This window comes from Ammodytes marinus, assembly GCF_949987685.1.
Source record: "Ammodytes marinus genome assembly, chromosome: 5".
NCBI classification, from domain to species: Eukaryota; Metazoa; Chordata; class Actinopteri; order Uranoscopiformes; family Ammodytidae; genus Ammodytes; species Ammodytes marinus.
Window position 1 is genome coordinate 26,280,818 of NC_137234.1, and position 23,287 is coordinate 26,304,104.

The 23,287-nt window shown below is 41.3% G+C and overlaps 1 protein-coding gene across 1 annotated transcript; it reads left to right on the plus strand.

Moving 5' to 3' along the window:
• Positions 1–1,577: 1,577 nt before the first annotated feature.
• Positions 1,578–16,251, plus strand: ca5a (carbonic anhydrase Va). Its single transcript, XM_080027252.1, has 7 exons — positions 1,578–2,071; positions 6,738–6,935; positions 8,227–8,345; positions 10,369–10,464; positions 10,711–10,773; positions 11,617–11,775; positions 12,578–16,251. The coding sequence occupies exons 1-7, from the start codon at positions 1,930–1,932 to the stop codon at positions 12,746–12,748; spliced, it is 948 nt and encodes a 315-aa protein (XP_079883378.1). The 5' UTR covers positions 1,578–1,929; the 3' UTR covers positions 12,749–16,251.
• Positions 16,252–23,287: the final 7,036 nt, after the last annotated feature.

Sequence of the window (23,287 nt, forward strand, 5' to 3'; positions counted from 1 at the left end):
TCTGTTTTTGATCGAGTGAGTCATCAAGTGAGTCATCATCAACACATCAAGGTTGTTTTTTTCAGTGAGTATTTGGATTCAGGGATTAAAGTCCAACATGTCATGAGGTCAGCTCTGTACACAGTGTGACATTCTTGAGAATAATAGTACCCATGATGCAACATGACGGCCCACCACACAAACACGTACACAACTTTACCGTAAACAAGCTTGAGAGGATGTAGCTCGATAAGATAAAACAGTCACATTTCACATTGGGATGATGCTGGGTCCGAATAAGTATGGAAAATGTAAATTATAAAAAAATCAAAAGAAACGAAGAAAACATTTGGTAGTCTGCATCCGAATGGGCAGGCCAGTAAAGCAGTGAAACAACAATACATTAAAAACACATTAAAAAAAGAAAAATTACATAAAAATGAAAAAAGTGATTTTAATAAAGCATTGTACTTTGTATCCAGGTGGGCTATAATATATCCATATTATTCTACGTTATACTTCTGGTTCCCTGCACAAAGAAACTATACTTTCCCTTTATAATGTATTTACTGGCTATAGTAGCCATAGCCGATTAAGATGTTTCACACAAATGATACGATCGTCAGCTCATACACTGCGGTCCATTGCTATTAGATCAAGCTACCCAATAGTGTACTATAGTTTGCTCCAACCCAAACCGCTGCCTGCAACATTTTAATGCTGGCTTCATGTTGAAGCATCGGTAATAATAAGTAGATGACGATATACGTAGGCTACTGTACATGAAAGATTAACAGTATGAAAAAGACAATTCTGCATAATGAGTATTTCAATATTGCTGATGGGACTCATATTGAATGCAGGACTTTGGCTGTAACATATTTTGCAGACTCGTTCAAATAAAGCAAACATACCAAGGCACTGTGCACTTACTTAGGTAAATAATCTAAGCTCTTAATGAACATGTGATCACAAAAACAGTACAATACTTCATATGAGCTAACGTGGGAAATACTCAAATACATTGTTTTTAAATGGCAGTAGGCTATAGGCCTACCATAGATAGTATAAGGGGGCTATAGCCTACTGTAGCAATATACTGTTGGCATTGGCAATATCCTGCAGTCAACCAGACTATGAATCTAGACAGTGGGACTTGTTTAACACGAAGGTTTGAATGAATTACTAACTTGTGTGTGTTATGAATATCCCTATAATTTGGGGAAAACAAAATATACAGATTGAATCAATTTATCCCACCCAGACTTACTTCCGGTACTTACAGTACTTACTTACTGTATGTTTTATTTTATTTGCATTTTTATTTTATTGTAATTTCTTTATTGAGACACTTTTCAGTGAGTATCAAATTAAATTGCCTATAAATTGAGTAGACACATATAGATTAACATTTCAGAAAGTGATACTGTTGTATCAAATATGTCTTGGTGTCTGCATCATCATCAGGCATTGTTACGCCCCTCAGTGGAGGCTTCTGATTGGTCGCCACCGCAGCCCCCTCCTCTCATATTTCCTGCCGAGTAAACAGTTTGGCTAACGGCGGCGCTCTGTAGTCTTTCATCGGGGGTCTGGGCCGACAAGGACACCGTTTGACGGGTTAATATTGACCGCCAGGCAATAGCTCCAGGTGCATTTAAAAAAATGCCTGTTAAAGCTTAAGCCTGCCCCCTTCCCCCGCCCTCCACACAGGAACACGACAGGAGGGCACAGCAGACAGACACACAACAGCCGAGCCAGCACACAGTGTTGTTGTGAACAGGCTAACTTTTTTTGTGGAGTTAAAAGCAATAGGCTCAGCTAACCGTTGGCTTTAGACAAAAACAGCGCGCGAAGGAAAATACGTTGCATTTGAACGGTTAGGACGCTGCTTGTCTTGTGGCTGCTTGTTTTTTTCTTTTCAAGGAAGCTGGTTACGTTAGCTTCATCAATATGGTGACTTTGTCATCCGTAATGAGACCTCTGGCTTCTCAGCTTCACCGACAACTCGCCAGGCACGCCAGCCGCCACCGGATAACCCCAGTCAGGAGATGCAACCTCTTGGCGTGCTCCAGCAAATATGTGCTGTCTCAGAGTAAGTACTGACTGATAGCGTGAGCGGTTCATGGCAACGGTGTTTATAGCTTTAATGCTGCTATTTTACCACATCACATAGCTTCGAAAGGAAACATGGTAGGCTATATACCCGACCCCCGGCAAGGTTTTTTGTTTGTTTTGGGTGTCATTGTTGTACCACTAGCCCCAGAGGCCTTTCTTTCATTGTGGGTCACAAACTGCATCAGTCTGTTAATGGTCACTTTTGTTGTCATCTGAAAAACGTGCACGAAAGAGCAAGAGGGAACGCTCGGACTGGACTTCACTCATCACTGGATCTCGATCATACGCGTCTCTGTTGACTCAGCTGGGTTTGATTAGACCTCCGGCTCCAGGTTTTCCAAACATGTAGCCTATCGATCTCTTTGATCACTGGGGCCAAATGAAGCCCTTTGACCGACTTGGAGCGTCAATGTGTTGGCGATAGACGCTATCAGGGGGGTTGTTTTTTTAATCTTTAAAAGCCCTTTGTTATCTTGTGCCCTTATTATCTCTATCTATTACATCGCCACTGTGTTTTTATCCCTGTTCAGCTTTGTGTTACATGTCTCTGGCTATAGCTCCTATAGTATGCAGGTCATGTGACACGTATGTTTCATAAATAGTGCAGTTACAGGCTGCACCAAACATGCTGCTAGAGGAGCATTTATTGCCTTTCTATGTTAGGCCTCTACCAGGAGACATTTTCTTGCATTTTGCTGTGTGCTCAACCTTGTCAGACAGGTCCCAACAACCTCCTCCTCTCCGCCGCACCCAATACCATAAGCCTTGTCTTGTTCAACATCTCTTTACCAACTGCAGTCACAGAGCCAGCTTTTGTGTTCAACTGATGTGGTGATAAAGAGAGCTCATTTTTAACTTTTGACAAGCTTGTTGAACTGGAATGCACTGTTGTTTAGTCAGTCCAGTTTGGGTTGACTTGCCCTTAACTCTGTCAGCCTGGGAGCAACAGACATTCACTGGTTTCCTCATTACTTAGGTAAATCACCTGACTCACTAGCCTGGAAATCCATACCCTGATATCTTGAACGATAGAGGGTCTGGCCACGATCAATAGTAATTTCCAACTCAAGGGGCGGCTCCTACTCGTGCATTTCAAATGCCACTGCACGCAGTTGGATAGCACTACAACCAATCAGAGCGATGCACAAGGTGACGTAAGCCCCGTTCGTTTAGCGAACAGCTGTTAAACTGTTAAATTAAACGTTTGCCGTTGTCGGTCGGCATAACGGAACATTCCACTTACTTGCTAATGAAAGATTTGAGTGCCGTCTTCCAAATCGTTAAGGGTCGAGGTCAAAGCAGTCTCAAACTCACACAACATATCCGCAGCCATCTTTGATGTTTACTATCACGGCTTCGACGTCGCATGCACGTCACTGTCGTCATACGGTTACGTCCTCCCCAGAGTACCATATAAGGGGCTCTGGGGCGCCCATATTAGATAGAACCAATTGAAATCATAGCCAGATTTCTGGTTTTCTTGATAAAGCTTCAACGGAGCGTGTCCAGACCAACACGCGCAGCAAATTTAATTTGCCAGCGCCTAGTGGCAGGTCTGGGAATGCCAGGCTACTGACTCAAAGGAATGTTATGTACAAAGCATAGATAGTATTTAAGGTACGAAGGCACACTGCCTGCGACGGAAAAAAGAAAAAGAGATGGTATACCGTACAAGGCATTACTCTTTCACTGGGTTTTGAAGACCCAGTTCGGAGCCCCAAACCTTAACCCTAATACGCTGAGAGATTTTAGTTGAGTTGATACACCATATTGCTACCTGAGAAATGTCACTCACAAATGGCTCTAGAAGCAGAGTTTCCCAAAGTGGGTTCCTTCCTTGAGGATGGGCAGTGTGAATTTCTGTTGTTCACACTGTTGGTAACATAAGTATATAGTATAATATAGGTAATGTATTATTGATATATACATTATGTTTTTCAAATGTATCTAAACGGAAGAATAAACCTTAAATCGCGTATTAAAAACTACTGTTAAATATGTATTGATGCTCAGCTGTAGTAGCCATGGCTGGTACAAACAGCTCATCGTGACCAGTTTCACACTTTCTGACCCACTGTCTGCAGGTAAAGGTTGATATTGGTAAATTATTTTAGCCACTGATCTCAGTTCATATACAGACGGGTTACTAATTAAAGTACCTGAGTGATGAGTGGAGAAACATAACGCATAAAGATGTTTCCACACGGGTGCACACTGTATGGTACTTTATTAGAAATTAAAGGTGGAGTCAGTGATTCTGGAGAAAAATATCCTCTTCCTGTCGTGTGTGTGTGTGTGTGTGTGTGTGTGTGTGTGTGTGTGTGTGTGTGTGTGTGTGTGTGTGTGTGTGTGTGTGTGTGTGTGTGTGTGTGTGTGTGTGTGTGTGTGTGTGTGTGTGTGTGTGTGTGTGTGTGTGTGTGTGTGTGTGTGTGTGTGTGTGTGTGTGTGTGTGTGTGTGTGTGTGTGTGTGTGTGTGTGTGTGTGTGTGTTGAAAAAAAATCCAGTGTTAATACACAGTCAAGGCTCTGTTAACGGGAATGTAATCAAAGAGTATTTTAACAAAGGGGCCCTATCACAGCTAGCAATATGTTTACAGAGCCTAGGCTATTTATTAACATGGAGATATTCTCTGATGTTGACAAGTTTTCTCCAGAATCGCCCTTTAACCAGCCTTTAACATGATCCCATCATACATTATGGCATCTATTAAATAATGTCCTGACTCAGCTGCCTAGCTGATTCAGATTTTGTATCAAGACAAGATGGCAAGCGAAAACTTTTAAGTGTCATTTTCAAAGAGTGTTTATTGTTGGTGAATGGATGACAGGAGCTTCAGTCACAAAGACCGCTCAGCAGATTAGTGTTTCAATAGGAACAGTGACATCAGCATTTAGATCTATGGGAAAGGGCTCAGTTAATAGTAGTTGACAGCTGACATTTGATGACAGTGAGCGTTAGTGTGATAAGGAAATACAGAAGAGAAACTCCTCTTTATGAGAATGTCAATGCAGGAACTAGGAAGTCAGTGTTCAGTCCATAGTTACATAGAGATATGATCGGTCGGTCGGGCTGCAGTGCCACAGTAAAAAGTCATACAAAGGGGTGTCAGAGTTTTGAAAATTATATCGAACCCCGAGGCTACAATTTATATCAATCTGGATCTTGATTTTCTGTAGGATTGGTCGTATTATTATTTATAATAATAATAATGATATGTTAATTATATGGCACCTTTCAAGGGCAGACTTCACAATACAACAAACATATGAGATGTGCGGTGTGTGTATAACCTGAGATTTTGAAATCCACAACACTGGCTGGTCCCTTTTTAAAGGTGGAGTCAGCGATTCTTGGGAATGCTTCTTGTCAAAATCACCTTTATTTGTCAATATCTCCTCATGATCCAATAGATGTCTGTGTGTCAGTGTGTACTGAAGAGGATGGCGAGCAGTAAGGACTCTTGAGATATTCACTGATTTTTAACAAAAGAAAAAGTGATTTTGACATCAACAAGCGTTCTCCAGAATCACTAACACCACATAGTTCCAGAGAGTAACACCGTGGCACCCAATCAGAACATACTCCCAGCCGACCATCAGCCTGTGTGGAGGAGCATGATGAACGGCTTTGCTAGCAGTCACCTCTTTGGGTCTGTGAGGCAGCCAACTCCCCCCCCCCCCCCCCACAAGGAGCCTGCTGAAATCTGATGAAGATGGAGGTCATATCCCAGTCAGACCTGTTCAGCTTGGCTCTCAGTGGAAAACTTATTAAAGCCTTTGTGCTGTGCTGGGTGAATGGAGAGAGAGAGAACAATAGACTGCAATGTCTTTTGTGCCCTCTGACAACTACACTTGACTCCAGTTTTTATCTAGGTCAAGGGAGGGAGAGAAACAATCTTTTCAGCTGAGTTTAAAAAAAAATAAGAAAATAATATGTTTAGATGTTATAAGTCGATTTCATGTTTTTTTTTTGTTTTAGTTTGTTGGGGGAATATTTCAGGGGGTAAAGGATAATCAGAAGGAGGGAGGCGTAGGGGAAAGTGAGCCTAGTTTTTTTTTCCTCCTGGGTAATTAGAAGTAAGGCCTTCTGACAGAGCCGTTTGGCCGGAGCGTGCGTGCGGTTGGGACAGGCCAGAAGTCCTGGTCGGATTCCCCCGCTGTGGATCAGGGGAGCTGGGGGCGTGCCAGAACATTCCGCGTGTCACTTTCTGTTCAGCCAGCCCACATCTCTCTCCTATTTTGTAATTTCCTTTGGGGGGGAAAAAAAAAGAGAGGACTGACTAGAAGGAAGTACTATTGCTGACTTGCTCCGTTTACATTCAGTTCCTCCAAAACGCCTCAAGGAACAAGAAGGGTAGTGTGTGTGTGTCTCTCTCTCTAGCACTGACACTAGTGTAGTTTGTGATAAGATTTAACAGAGGACACCTTGATTTTTTTTTTTTATTCTTGTGTGAAAATGGACTGTCTAAGAATGCAGAAAGAAGCAGCGGAGTGCAATATGAAATGTAGGTGTCAGCATTTTTCTGTTTTGGCCATTTTTTCCATTGGCAGCAGATCACTGTAGGGTTTCTGTCAGTTTTTTCCATGTTAAAAGTTTCATATTTTTCCTCATTTGATTTCTTTTTTCTCCCTCCTCTCCTGCAGTGCATCCCATGTGGCAGGGCCCCCTGGCGGTACCGGGAGGGGACCGGCAGTCTCCCATCGACATTGCGGTGCGGAAGAGCGTCTTCGACTCGGAGCTCAAGCCCCTGGTCCCTGATTACGACCCACACACCTGCCAGCAGATCTGGAACAACGGTTACTCCTTTCTGGTGGAGTACGATGACACTACAGACAAGTCCAGTAAGTATCCCCATCGTGTCTTTTTTATTGTGTACACTATGTCTGCGTTCCAAATCACATACTTTTTCTTTTACACTACATACTAAAGTACAGAAGAGTTTTAGGGCCACAGGAGAGAAAAAAAAATCCGATGAGGATGATTTTTTTTTTTATTATGTCGAGAAATGTTAAAAATAAAGACGAATGCTCCAGAATTCTATTGGAGTTAGTGGGGCATTTATGTATTTTCAGCATACGACAATTGACGTGCATGTATTGGGACATCCTGAATCTATTTCTGGCATACTAAATAGTAGGGAAGTATGGGGATTGGAACGCAGGGTCAATGTCTTATCTTGAAGATCTATTTAAATCTCAGTCAGTTTTTTGCAATTCAACTTCCTCGTTTTTTTTACTTCCAAATTTGGGAGCACATAAGCTATTGACTATACATCTGAGTGGACATCTTAGTGAAGGGAATGCATGTTTTGATCTACACAAGAGAAGATTACTCCCCCAGACCCTTTTTAAAAGCCCCCTGCTCTTTCTTGAGAAGAATCCGCTGATCAATGGTACACTTAAAACAGCTGATAAAAACCCGCAACTGTCCCATTGATCTGGTGACTGTCATGTGACTTACGTGTCCCACCTGACCTCACCAGTTATCATATAGTCTGTATTTAAAGTGTTGGCTATTTTTAGTGTAATTAAGCAACTACACCAAAATACTGTATAACTTTTCCATCCAAACCACCACAACCCTAAATACAAGCCTTATTTGGTAACATTACAAAATGTTACAAAGCTATGCAATATGAACTTGAACGCCGCATGCCCCCCCAGTCTTTGTATTATGAGCTTAGTCTGTGTGCTGAGAGAACAAACAACCAGTTTATTACAGTGAAATGTGGAGAGCGCTATTTTATTACCAGTTGAAATAAACAATGAACAGTGGAGTGGTGTAGGGACGTGATTGCAGAATCCTTAACTACAGATTCAGTTGACGTGAATGTTTTTTTTTGAACACAGGAGTGTGTTATATCCCAGTCCTTATCTGCTGGGGTGTGTTACACTCATTCATAAACACTATACAGGTGTGAGGAAAGATTGTCTATTGTCTCTTTGCTATTCTATTTCCTGGATGTTTCTGTGTCGGTGTCACTGCCCTGCAAGACGTTCTTCCTGGAATCACTTCCTCCTCCTTTTAGAAGAAGAAGAAGAAGCAAATACTTAGTTGTGTGACCTGTGTACAAGGGCAAACCCATTTATAATCAGATTGTCTTTCTCTCTCTCTCTCTCTCCCTCGGTGCAGCGCTGAAAGGTGGCCCCCTGCAAGACAAATACAGGCTGTGTCAGTTCCACTTCCACTGGGGAGAGAGCAACGCCTGGGGGTCAGAGCACACTCTGGACAGGAGGCTGTTCCCTGCAGAGGTAATATAGAAAGAAGGCAGAAAAAGGAAATTTGCCCTAATACAAGTTAATAAAGGAAAACAAAGACGAGACAGACAGCAAGAAGGATATCTGATTCTCTTTGTAATTGCACGCACAGGGGCTGCATGCACCTTGTACTAGTTTATTTTTTAGGTTGTGCTAAAACTAAAAAAAAAATTATTTAAAAGGTGGAGTCAGCAATTCTGGAGAATGTTTGCTGTCAAAATAATTTGTCAAAATCTCAGTGAATATCTCCTCGCGCTCTGCTACATGTCAGTACATGTGTGAGCTAATACGAATCTGATGTTAACACACACCGCCTAGGCACTGTAAAGTAGTAGGTAAACAAAAGGTGTGTTAACAATGTGGCCCCATTGTAGCTATAGCAACCTGCCTGTTTACAGAGCCTAGGCTGTGTATTAACTCTTGATACTGGAGCAGTGTACCGTCAGGTAGCGGATTGTGAGTTATTCAATGATTTGGACAAAAAGTCATTTTGACACCAAGCATACTCCAGAATCGCTGACTCCACCTTTTTAAGAGAAAATATTTGATATGGTAGTTTCCCTTAAATATATCTGGTTGTATAAGGAAACCTACAAATACGCTATTAAAATAATATTTAAAAAAAGAAAAGAAAATGCAAAGCACAAAGCAGTGCCATGCTTTGCTTCTACTTACAAACATCATACTATGCAATATCTTCATTCCTTTTTGAAGCATCCAGTAGGCTCAGGGCCTGACTGATGCGTTGATTGCTAAGAAGTATAGTGGAATCTTTAGCTTTGTGGTACACACCTACTCTGTTGTTGCTTTTTTTTTAAACAACTTGCCTGCTGCTGGATTAATGAAGTTTGTTAAGTACAGAGGCACTGCACTGTGTGTGTGTGTGTGTGTGTGTGTGTGTGTGTGTGTGTGTGTGTGTGTGTGTGTGTGTGTGTGTGTGTGTTCTGTTCATGGAAAAAGTCAGTTATGGTGTCATCAAGAAAGCGGGTGATGAAAGATAAAGAGAGAGAGAGACTAAATCCACAGTAATGACTAAACGATCTCCTGAGGGTTAAAAGAAGAAAGGAGACATGGGAGTAAACTAATCCAACACTGTTTAAACAGTGTCAATGTTGACTGGCTCTGCAGGGCCCTTTTCGTTTCTGTTTCACATTACCCTCTTCAAGTTCCACGGGAAAATACTGCTAGTATTGTAAGAGTGACGTCAAGTTTGACGCAGAGCAGCCTTTATCTGGCTGTGTCGGTATTCTGTAGCCCGCTGTACAGACGCTATCAGGCATGTTGCTAGATGCTTTGATCCAGCTGTGACTCTTTGTATCAAACATAGGCAGTTTATACGTCACACAAAGTGGTACAGCTGTCCACCCTCAGTGTTGCCCATGGAACATCTATTTTCATGTTCTCCCATTGAGTTTAGCCTGCTTATGTAACAAAATGTTCCACTGACTGCGCGTGTGTGTGTGTGTGTATTTATGTGTGCACGAGTGGAGTGAGACTGCTCACGTCAACTGTTTGTGTGTGTGTGTGTGTGTGTGTGTGTGTGTGTGTCTTCTGTCTGGCCCTTGTTGGTGGTGTTGAGAATGTGTCCTTGTCATTGCTCTCATCACTCAGCATTCTTTGTATGCGTGTGTGTGTGTGTGTGGTAAGAGTATCAAGTTACAGTCCTGACTGACAACTTTGTGCTTTCTTAGCATGGCTCTTTCTTCACTTGTGCTTTCAAGCAAATTGTTTGATACCACTGCAAATGATTAGGGCAGTCGTTCAATCTAATTGTTTGAGCCTTTGTGTGTTGCCCGTACCTGTCCACATTTTTGTGTTTTAAATGACTTAATTGTATATTTACAATTGGCTTTTACTGGTAGTTGAATGTGCACATGTTTACACATGAACTGAACTGTATCTCCCTTTATGCTGTATTGATATAGCTAATGTAGCTTAAATATAGCTCAGAATGAGTCTGTCGCAACAATAAACTCATTATGTGTGTGTGTGTGTGTGTGTGTGTGTGTGCTCTCAGCTCCACTTGGTCCACTGGAACTCCGACAAGTACAGTTTGTTCGAGGAGGCAGTGATGGAGGAGAACGGACTGGCTGTTATTGGAATATTCCTTAAGGTATCACACACGCACACAAACACACACACACACACGCACACACACACACACACACACACACATGCACTCACACTTGTAAATCCCCGCCATAATTGCACACTGAGGCCTGATGTTTTCGTCTACCTTGTTATGCAATAGCGCTGTTGGCATGCCGATAATGCTGTTTACATTATGTGGTGGTATGTGTTCTACGTGCAGTTTTACACTGTGGAAAGTAATCCAGATTAATATCTAATCCTTGTGCAGGTGGGAAAGAGACATGAAGGCCTACAGAAACTGGTAGACGCTCTGCCTGCTATCAGACACAAGGTTAGTACAACAAAAAAATCACACACACACACAATCACCCTTTTAAAATCTGAAAATGAGCGTTAACAGCACTAACGCCCTCTAGTGGTCTGTTCAATTGAGACACTACATTGTACAGGATCAAATTAGACTGATAGTTACTATTATAAATGACATAAAGATAGTCTTGGTTGAAAATATCTGTTGGTATATTCTTGTTGTGCCTGGCTGGAGGTCATAGTCTGTCCTTCTTTCACACCACATCTACTGCACCGCTTATCACTATTAGTGTCTGATAAGGTTGGTGTTTGTCCAATAAGGTCAAAGCACACAGTCACAACAGTCAGTGTGTAATACTAATCTGATTTATTACCCAATGTAATGATTAGATAATGATGGTTGTAGTATTTAGATTATAGTTTCAGCTTTCCGTCACTTTGGTCTGTGACCTTTTTTTTCAAAGATGTAAGCAAATATTTTATTATATCTCTAATAATATTTTAACACAACAACAATGTTATTATAATTGATAAATGAGAACTTGTGTGAATAATGTAACTCATTTCCACTGTGGTCCTCCTAACATAAAAAAAAGAATTCAACACACAGCTGAAGCATCCATTTGTGTGTGTGTGTGTGTGTGTGTGTGTGTGTGTGTGTGTGTGTGTGTGTGTGTGTGTGTGTGTGTGTGTGTGTGTGTGTGTGTGTGTGTGTGTGTGTGTGTGTGTGTGTGTGTGTGTGTGTGTGTGTGTGTGTGTGTGTGTGTGTGTGTGTGTGTGTGTGTGTGTGTGTGTGTGTGTGTGTGTGTGTGTGTGTGTGTGTGTGTGTGTGTGTGTGTGTGTGTGTGTGTGTGTGTGTGTCTAGGACAGTGTAGTGGAGTTCAACAGGTTCGACCCCGCCTGTCTGTTACCCAGCAACATCGATGACTACTGGACGTACCATGGCTCCCTGACAACGCCCCCTCTGACAGAGTCCGTCAGCTGGATCGTTATGAAGCAGCACATAGAAGTCAGCCATGACCAGGTGTGTGTGTGTTTGTTTTAACCAAAATAGTTCTTCAACTGAATCATTGTCAAAGCGAACCACTGAAAAAAATATGTTTATATATATATATATTTTTTTTTAGCTCACTGCTTTGGTTGGCAGCAGAAAAGTAAAGGTAGCAACTTCCTGGTAAACCTAGTGGGGCGATTAGAAATGTAATTTTTCTCAAGAGTTGGTAGGGTTCAACACTGAGGTGGCCAGAAACATGTACCAAATTGCCCAACATCAGTTAATAAAGCTCAAAGCTGAGCTCCATCTTTGACCAGCCACTAGAGGGCTCCTGTTGTCTTCTTAAGTAAAAAATACAGCCTAGTGTTTCCTCACAGTAGCAACAAGTTTTTTGAATGAGATCATGTGCTCCTTTTCAGTACAAACCGTCCTAATAATTACCAGGTGTGTCCAGATACCTGTGCTATGAGAGAATTTGCATGGAGCTAAACTTGCCTGACAGCATTGTTGTGTTTTTTTTTTTTTTTTTTTTTTTTAAACCTTTATTTATACATGTAACTCCCATTGAGACCAGAGACTCTTTTTCAAGGGAGACCTGTCCCATACCCACACACACTCATACACCGATAGCAGGCTAACTATCGAGAGCAATTATTTAGGGTTCAGTGTCTTGCTCAGGGACAGTTGGACATGTGGCAGGGAGACTCAACCCTGTAGTTGAGGGTCGACTGCCCTACCCACTTCACAACAGCGGATGAAGTGAGAAGCCTGTGAACGTTTATATAGAAGCCTGTTTTAAGACCCTCCATGTCCTCTTTCCCTCCCTTTTTAGCTGGCGGTGTTCCGGAGCCTTCTCTTCACCTCAGCAGAGGAGGAGGTTCAGAAGAGTATGGTCAACAACTTCCGTGTGCAGCAGCCCCTGTGCGGCCGGCCCGTCCGCTCCTCCTTCACTCCCTTCCTACAGGAGGCGCCGTCGGCCGACAACGACAAGCACAGCCACTGATGCAGCTGGACCCAGTACACACACACACACACACACACACACACACACACACACACACACACACACACACACACACACACACAGCAACAGGCATTATGACCACCATTACACACACACACGCATTATGACCACCATTACACACAGTGACCCTACCAAAACTGCCTTCGCTCTGTGATGCCAGGACTTCGCTCTCTCTTCTTAGTCTTGTTTCTCATCAACATTTGAAGCAGAAAACAACATTTTTTAAGAATGACAAAGTTTCTTCAGAGGAACTCTACTTTTACCCATTGTTTTTCTTTCACAGAGCAAATAGAATTTATTTTATTCTATTATTGTTTGACATGTAGGCGGTGTAGGCACATGTTTGCTTCTAGGTGGCTGGGATTAACATTTTCTTTTGGATTTTTTTTTCTGATTCTGGTTTGACTGTTACAAACCAATAACCAATAAGGGATGGTTGCTGTTGGGGCAAAATATGTAGTTTTTACAGATTTTTATTAACACTATTTATTATTATACACCTACTGCTCGTTCGGTTACTGTACAGGAGATTGTAGCTCAACAGCACTGTGTGTATGCTGGCCACGGCAGAGGCTGCTCTGGAGCTGCTACTAGTTTACAACTGGAAGCCCTAGGAGATGTTTAACAGACAGCAGTTATCACCTCTGGAGTGTGCCTCTCCAGTAGAACACACAATAAGACTAAATATCAACAAACTAAACAATTGTTCAACAGTGTCACTTTAAAAAAAAATCCTGTTCAGAGGGTTGTTGGGGTTTATCATTGATTTTCTCATCTATACATCGATAAGATGGATAGAATGTATGTTTCCATAATCTGCTACAAAGCGGTTATACACTGTATGCGGTACATCTGACATTCAGAAATCTTTTTGTTTCTCACAGTATGTGACATTCAAAACACACAGAAGAGTTAAAAGTAACTCTACTAAGGCCTTGGTTCTTCCACACATGACATAATTACATACAAACAATGCTAGGTTACTTTAGCACATATATGCATCTTATCTCAATGTTCTGTTTTTACATGGCAGTTTCTCTTCCACATCACTTTCTATAAAAGCACAAGTAACCATAACCACAGTGCCTTTGTGTAAATCATGTATTTGGGCATGAATGGTAGCTCACCTGTTCCATTGAAGCTGTGGTTGAAGTGCAGTGGGTTGCTAACAGTAACGGTCAAGCTTCAGCTGACGTTTACTATGGGCCTCACCTCGCCTCATTTATCTTTTTCTTTTTCTTTTTGAATGAAAGTAAATGGAATCGGCGGAGCTTCCACAAAATACCGCTGGGTCTTCAGCCAATGAGTTCCTGAACATAGTAGAGGAATTGTATTAAAACCTGGAAATGACCAGACTCTCTCAGGTCCACTCATCTCTTCAAGTCTACACATTCGGAGGGGAACAGCTGTCATCATTAGCGTGCCTGCTTTAGCTAGTTTTTTTTAAGTTGTCTCGCATTTGTCGGTTCATTTTTAAGTCTAAAAAAAACAAAGTAACATGTTGAGACTAGTACAGTTTTGAGCGTTTTTGGGTTGGGAAAGATGTGAAAGAGTTCCAAATATTGTCGTTCTGTATTATAGAAACGTTTAAATTAAGTTAAAAATGCAGAAATGACGCTACTATGATTAGCTGTGGTAGAGGCATGTGCCCGTGTAGGAGAGACACAGCGGGGGACCAAGGGACTACAGCTGCCTGGTGCATCACCTTGCCTGTCCAGCTATAACAGATATGTTATAAGCACTGGCTTTAATATACACAGCCAAAGTCATGATGTCAGCTCTCTTCCACTGGCGATTGTAACTCAACGCAATCTGTCAATTCAGGATTTTTGTCATCGGTCATGTTGTTGAATGAATGTTCCATAAGTTTACTTCAACACTTGCTATCTGAAATAGTTTTGAATGAGATTTTCTTTTCTTTTGGAACATACCATGGAACATCCGCTTTCACTTGGGCTCTCTATTTAAGCTACTTAGACTTCACTACACTTGATTTGTCTTATTCGGAGCAGTTAAAGCGTTGCTAAGGTAAATCAAGCACACGCTGCAGTAGCTATGAGGATGTTGTAATTAAAGAACGAGGTCATGCAACCTTGCATCATCCAGCCACGTATTGCAATTCTTGCTTGCTTTGGCGCACGTCCAACAGTTGCGCTGTGCTCTGTAAGTGAATGTTGGTATGGGGGAAAGAAAGAATGAAGGGAGGTTGAGTTTCTCATCGGGACAGGCAGGAAAGCATACTTTGCACTACAAACCATTAAGGCCACATCAAAGGATAGGTATCCAGCCACTTCTTACATTAACCACAAGTGAAACTTTCCCTTCCACTGACAAACAGTAGTCGAGGCAGGGGTTTGCGGTCACGGCTGTCTATATAATCCCCAGGTAACAATGCAAGTGTCCATAAACTGGGCCGTTCCCCCCCATACCCCCCCCCCCCCCCAAGCCACACTGAATAGACTTAACTGGATATGGAGTGAAAGGATTGGACAGCGATGTGATGTGCACTGAGTAATGTTGACTCGTCGTGAAGCCTGCTGATTTCAATAGATAAAGGCTGTAGGGGGACGCAAGGGGTGGGCAGGATAGCAGGTTGGAAAATATTTTTTATTTTTTTAAAGGAGAAAAGTTTTGAGTGTACTTGGTGTTTGGATTGTGGCCCCCCTCCCCCCACGTTTTTCAAATGATGCAATACAGAATCTATGTTCAATGTATTATGCTAACATGGAGACAAGGGACCAGTGATGCTGCCTCTATCTTGTACAGCTGTGTTTTATTGTTGTATAATTGTGCTCCATTGTTCTGCCTTCATGTTTCATGGCATTTTACTCATGTTAAGTAACTTTTATGCCTTTTTTTTTTTTTTGTTATACCTTGGATATCAATATATTTCCAATACAAATATTCACACTGTGCAAAATCTTTATCCTAATGGCCTTTTCCGCCAAAGCTGGAATCTGTGATAGGACATTGGAAATCAATTCACGATGACAGATGGTTGAATATTATGATAGGAGGTTTTCTGCGTTACAGCAACGTCTTGGGGAATTGTTGGCATTGTTTTCTTTTTTTTGCATCTCGTCTGCCTTTTTAAACACAAATGTTTTACAGAATACTATATCATCATCATGCTGCCTGACACTTTCAGTACATCTGTCCTTGCCTTCAGTTGCCCGGTGTGATGTTGTGATGTTTTAGCAGGTGTATGTTGTGCGTGCTGTAGATTCTCGTATGCAGTGCATATTTTAACTGTTTATTTTTCCAGTGGGCAGCCCTCATTCCTGCCCTGCAGGGCTTCACTAGGCCCCTCTCTCCCCTCCCAGCATGCTTTGCTCCACCTGGATGGCTCCTACAGGACCCCGTCCAGCTGTGCAACCAGGAAGCATATAGCTAACCGGGGGGGATAGGGGTTTGAAACCTGTGATAGAGATGTAAAGATGATTGTAAAGAAACTGACATATTAATAATAATGATGAATAATAATAAAGTAATGTGTGATGTTGAAAGGACATGTGTTTTTGTATTCTGTGTCTTAAAGACAGTACAGGTCTAATAGTGAGTTTATGAATTCAAAGCTATAGCAGTCACTGTTTCATATGAATGAATGTGGGTTACATTCATACTTTGCGCCAAACAAGTTTACACAAAGTTGATTAAGCCTACCAACTCCACAAAAGCCCCCCCCCCGGCATTGCCGCAGGAGCTCAGAAAAATCCCACGAAATGTTTAAGTTATTGATTTGACTTCTTAGAAAAAACCTGGACGTACAGCAAAAAGGTATCAAATACATGCTCAATCACCGCATTGTTGTTGTGATATTACTCAGAATCCCCCATGGCGGCGACAGAAGTAACACATAACATCAGTTGAAACCAAAGTGGAGTCTGAAAACCTTCAGAGGTGCTACCCTATCAACTGTCTTTCCAAGAAGTAGTATGCCTCCCCACTGTTTCTCATGCAGTGCAACACCTGACCCCAAAGCTCTCTCTCTCTAACCAGGGATGGAACACTGACTGGAACTCTCCGTCTCAACCCTCCCACCCTTTTCCACCACCAATACCTTTTGAACCCCCCCCACCTCCTAACCCCCGACACAGAGAGGGGATGTTTGGTGGACCCCACCCAGATGCCTGGGGTCCTAAGGGCGGGATTGTTTACACTCTTTTATACGCTGTTACCACGGCTGCGTGTGATTTGAGTCTCCACCTGATTCCAACCAAAGCACAGGCGATTGAAGCCGACCCTCTGGGTGTGTTTATTGTGCTTGGCTTCAGGGGAGAGAGGGGCCACAGTCTACAGGACACACCGCCCCATCTCCACCCGGCTTCCCCTGATTGTATGAAGACCCAGGCTTTGAACTGTACAGTGTGTGTGACTCCAAGCATGCACATTGGTCTTTGTAGTACCTGAATGAAAAAATAATCTTTTTTTTCACATAATGAAATGGGACTTACATTTGGCCTTTACAAGCACATATGTAATGTGTCCGTTTTTCTGTTGAACGTGATGTACATGGTATCTTAAGCGAACATGTTGGTGAACCGGTAATATCAGAAAACTGTGGTCAGTGGTCCTGTTAGAGCTAACCACATCTCTATACAACAGCTAACAACTTTACAAGGTCTCTTTCTAAATTGTACTCTCTAAAAAGTAAGTAAGTATAAAAAAGCTTTAAATTGTCCCTATAGCTTACAGCGGGGAAAACAGACATTTGCAGTAATTGCAACTCTGGAGAGTTGACAGTGAGTTTTTTTAAGGACTATTTTCAGCTGCAGATTAATACACATTTGGTGCTCTAGTGTCTAGTCCAATTTACAGCAGCAGGACAGTTTGTGTGGGACTGACACAAAATAAACCACTGTGTGTGTGTGTGTTCATTGTTCATGTGTTCATTAAAGAAACCCAGTGAAGGGTTTTAAACGTTAGGGACAGTTATTTCGCTCGGCCCATTTCATGTACTGCCGCTAAATTTAGTCTGATGGTATCTTAAAGACGTAAAGACCCTTTCATTTTCTCATCTTGTCAAAATACAATACTTTGGTTTATTGATGCATCAACCAATGATATTCCCGTCAGCCTCAGCTTTGTATATTTTTGCCTATAAAGCGAGTGTGTAGTAGAATGCTAACATGCTGAACCAAGAGGGTTAGCAAAGGTAAAAAATCAACCAGAAACAAGGTCCCGGTTAATTTCGATTTGTAGAAAGTGGGTCCAGTGTGTTTCTAGGAACAGACACGTTTCTCCCTCATGTCTAAATGTTCTCAAATGAAATCATGTGATGTCCCTCCTGTCTCAACGTTGCGCTATGTAGCCAGATAGTATGTGGTATAATTTGTCTTGAGGTCTAAATCATCTTTTTGAATATCTCAAAGCGTTGAACAGCAGTGCAGCAGAGAGATGAATAGAAGGAGATGAATAGGGCGGCTTCTAATTAGAGAAAAAGCTCTCCCTGCTGTCCCTCTGTTCTCTGTACTGAAGAAGGGAAGGGTTTTAGATCAACAGGCTGTGACCCGTCCAGCTCCCCGGACAGGCCCAGCTATAAACAGGAAGATACTATGAAAGAGGCTTTCTCCCTCTGAACTCCCAGCCAGCTTCTCTGTGTGTCCTCCTCAACTTCTTCCTGTTTGGGCTCATCTCTGCTCCTCAAGCCTCTCTTTTCGGCGGTGTGAAAGGGCCAAGTGCTTGTTTTGGGGCTTCAGATATCTCAGACAAAGGGACTTCAATCCTTGTTACAGTCCCTAGAGTTAGGACTAAACAAGGAGAAGCAGCTTTTAGTTATTATGCACCAAAAATCTGGAACAAACTCCCAGAGAACTTGAGGTCTGCTGCAACTCTCAGTTCTTTTAAATCGAGTCTGAAGACTTTTTTGTTTCCATTTTAACCTGCAATTTTCATTTTATTTGCTTCTTTTATTCGATTTTAAATGTTTTATAATGTGTTTTATGTATTCTAATCTTGCCCCTGTAAAGCACTTTGAGTGGCCTTGTGTCTGAATTGTGCTATATAAATAAACTTGCCTTGCCTTGTTTTGTCTATAATGTCCTGTCTGAATACATCTCTGTGATGCGATGGATATAAAAGCAAGAGGCAAGATCAAGGCACAATAATATGATGGATCTCACAATATATGTATACAGGCTGCAACAGAATCAGTCATAAAGGATGTGTACTGCAGATACAGTCAAGTGCGAAAGTTTGTGAACCCCTTGAGCCTTTTGGAATTTTATTTATTTTAACCATTATTAATTCATTTTTATCAATACCAGTATTTTTTATATGAAATAACAGATGTTTGTTTATCAATTCAACATTTTTATTTTCCAGAAATCAATTGTTAAAACAGATAAAACAAATTATTTGACGAATGTTGTATGTGCAAAAGTTTGTGAACCCTGAGCTGCATTGCTTAAATCGAGCAAGGTAAACACAATCAGGTTGGCCAAATTGGTTGATGAAATAGACCAATGTAATGAGAGATCTTTAGGAAAGAAATTGGGCGGCACTAGATAAAACAGAGATAAAACCAGGTCAGTTTAGGCTCACCAAAGTGAACCCATACAGGTCAGACATGCTAAAAGGGAAACAAATCTCAGAGGATCTCAGGAATAGAGTTTTGATGTTACACATTTGTCTGGGGACAGTTATAAATTCATAAAAAAAAATTTGAGCTCAATCGGTCCACCGTGAGGCAAATCATCTACAAATGGAGAGCTTTAAGAGTGACTTAACATCTGCCTAGAAGTGGACTTCCTTCAAAAATATCCTCAAGCGCCACAAGAAAAGTGATTTTTCAGGTAAAAGCCAACCCAAACATTACACCTGGAGATTTGCAGACAATTTGAAACCACCATTATTCACTTGGGAGAAGGTTCTCTAGGTGGTAGGCAGAATTGCGTTTTTGCCCAAACATGGCGGTTTTGGTTATGACCAAACAGTTCAATTTTTGACTAATCTGTCCACAGAATAAGACTTCAGGTATCTCCAGGTGCTCTCTGGCAAAGTTGTGACAAGCAGTTTTGTTCTTTTTTGAGAGCAGAGGCTTCTTCAGCAACCATCCCATGAAAGCCATGTTGACTGAGTTTTCTTCTTATTGTGGAACCATGCACATCTGTCCCAGATGCTGCAAGAGAGGTCTGCAAATCACCAGATGTAATGTTTGGGTTGGCTTTTAACTGAAAAATCACTTATCTTGTGGCGCTTGTGGATATTTTTGAAGGAAGTCCACTTCTAGGCAGATGTTCAGTCACTCTTAAAGCTCTTCATTTGTAGATGATTTGCCTCACGGTGGACCGATGGAGCTCAAACTTTTTTTAAAATAATTTATAGCTGTCCCCAGACAAATGTGCAGCATCACAACTCTATTCCTGAGATCCTCTGAGATTGTTTCCCCTTTTAGCATGTCTGACCTGTATGGGTTCACTTTGGTGAGCCTAAACTGACCTGGTTTTATCTCTGTTGTATCTAGTGCCGCCCAATTTCTTCCCTAAAGATCTCTCACTACATTGGTCCATTTCATGACTCAATTTGGCCCATCTGATTGTGTTTACCTGCTCCATTTAAGCAATGCAGCTCAGGGTTCACAAACTTTTGCACATACAACATTCGTCAAATAATTTGTTTTATCTGTTTTAACAATTGATTTCTGGAAAAGAAAAATGTTGAATTGATAAACAAACATCTGTTATTTCATATAAAAAATACTGGTATTGATAAAAATGAATTAATGATGGTTACAATAAATAAAATTCCAAAATGTTCAAGGGGTTCACAAACTTTCGCACTTGACTGTATATATACAGTCATATGAAAAAGTTTGGGAACCCCTCTCAGCCGGCATTATAATTGACTCTGCTTTCACACAAAAAAGATAAAAGTGGTATGTCTTTAATTTACCAGGAACAGCTAAGTACTGGGATGTTTTCCAAACAAAGATTTTTTGAAAAGCAGTATTTAGTTTTATGAAATTAAATAAAATGTGAAAAACTGGCTGTGCAAAAATATGGGAACCCTTGTGGTCTTGCTGATTTTAATGCCTGTAACAGCATGTAAAACTGAGGACTTTAAACACAAAATTGGTTGGATTATGTTGTTAAGCCTTGAACCTCATATAAAGGTCTGTTTAATCATGATAAAAGGTATTTTAGGTGTCTAAATGCAAGTTCCACTTCTCTTTGACTCTCTGCAGAAGTGAGACAGAATGCGATCATCAAAACAGCTCCCAAAAGATCTTAAAAACAAAGATTATTCATTGTCATGGTTTAGGGGAAGGCTACAAGAAGCTTTCCCAAAGGTTTCAATTGTCAATTTCTACTGTAAGGAACGTTGTCAGGGAATGGAAGGACACAGGCACAGTTGCAGTTAAACCCAGGTCTAGCAGACCAAGAAAAGTACAAGAGCTGCATATGCGGCGGATTGTGAGAATGGTTGCACACAACCCAAAGATCACCTCCAAAGACCTGCAAGAACATCTGGCTGCAGATTGTGTATCTGTACATGGTTCAACAATTCAGTGCAATTTGCACCAAAACATCTGTATGGTCGGGTGATGAGAAGGAAGCCCTTTCTGCGCCCACGCCACAGATACAGTTGCATGGAGTATGCAAAAGCTCATTTAGACAAGCCAGCTTCATATTGGAAGAAAATGCTTTGGACTGATGAGACAAAAATTAAGTTATTTGGTCTTTATAAAAAGCAGATGTTTTGGTGCAAATCGCGCTGAATTGTTGAACGATCAGATACACAATCTGCAGCCAGATGTTCTTGCAGGTCTTTGGAGGTGATCTGTGGGTTGTGTGCAACCATTCTCACAATCCTCCACCTATGCCGCTCCTGTTTTTTTCTTGGTCTGCCATGCCTGGGTTTAACTGCCACTATGCCTGTGTCCTTCCATTTCCTGACAACGTTCCCTACAGTCGAAATTGACAATTGAAACCTTTGGGAAAGCTTCTTGTTGCCTTCCCCTAAACCATGACAATGAACAATCTTTGTTTTTCAGATCTTTTGGGAGCTGTTTTGATGATCCCATTCTGTCTCACTTCAGCAGAGAGTCAAAGAGAAGTGCAACTTGCATTTAGGCACCTAAAATACATTTTCTCATGATTAAACAGACATTTCTATGAGGTTCAAGGCTTAACAACATAATCCAACCAACTTTGTGTTTAAAGTCATCAGTTTTACATGCTGTTACAGGCATTAAAATCAACAAAACCACAAGGGTTCCTATATTTTTGCACAGCCAATTTTTCACATTTTATTTTATTTCATACAACCAAATACTGCTTTTCAAAAAATCTTTGTTTGGAAAACATCCCAGTACTTGTTCCTAGAAAATTAAAGACATACCACTTTTATATTTTTTTTGTGAAAGCAGAGTCAATTATAATGCCGGCTGAGAGGGGTTCCCAAACTTTTTCATATGACTGTATATGGTATAATTAGCAAATTATATAAAAACCCAGACATCCACATATAAACAAAGATAGTAGTGCAGAGGTAAGATAGTTAATCGGGAGAAAAAGAAATGGAGGTGATGGGGGTAAACTTAAAAATGGATGTTCAACAAGTTATTAAAGGCCCACAACTGGATAGGGCCGTGTGTTTGTGGTCTGTGTTTTTTAAACCCCTTTTCAGCTGTTTTTGGAAGGAAAACTCTTTGTCCACCCAGTTAAAGACACTCCAAATTAATAAAAACAAGGTAAACGCCACACAATTGTAAATGCTTTTAAACACATTTACGTGTTTGTGTATTTTGATGACTTCAGCAGTCAGGGGTCAAGGCTGTATGCAGATTCCCCCGGAGAGAAGCAGGAAACAGAATACAGCTGCATGAACAGGGTCTCTCCCACACCCACACCACAGCGTGTCACTGTGTTCTGTTTAAGAACATTTTCCCATCAGTGCAGTGTTCCCCCTCAAATCTGCAACACTACGCTCTTTTGCAAAAAAAAATAAAAAATGTCAAATGAAAATATATCCTATCAATCCAGGTCAGATTCACCTCTGGAGAAATGCATAAGCCCTACACTAAGTCAATATAAGAAGCTATGAAAAGTTCATTAATCCTTGTGACATCAGTATAGAAGACCAGTACTGACCACAGAGTCCACCTCATACACTGGATTTCAGTGTGTCAGTGGGATCAAAATACTGACTAACAATGATCAATACTGACTATTGATTATGACTGCTGATGTTTTCACATGCTGAAATTGATAGAGACTGGAATAAACGGATGGTTTGAATTATTTAAAGCAATTGAAGTATAGACTTATCCCATAATGGACTTCAGTTTTTTTTCAGCCCAGGATTTCAATGTCCCCCTTCAGATGACTTCGCGATGGGGTCCTAACGCCAAAGAATCTTCTAATATCTTCAGCACATTTCAATAAATGCATTGTTCATTGTGAAACCTCTTGTTCATGAAGTCTCTGACGATTGAACCTGTGTGAGCTGCAGACATGGAGGAGTGCTTTAAACGTGTATGTCAATGCTATGTTGCATATGAAGTCTCCCACAGTG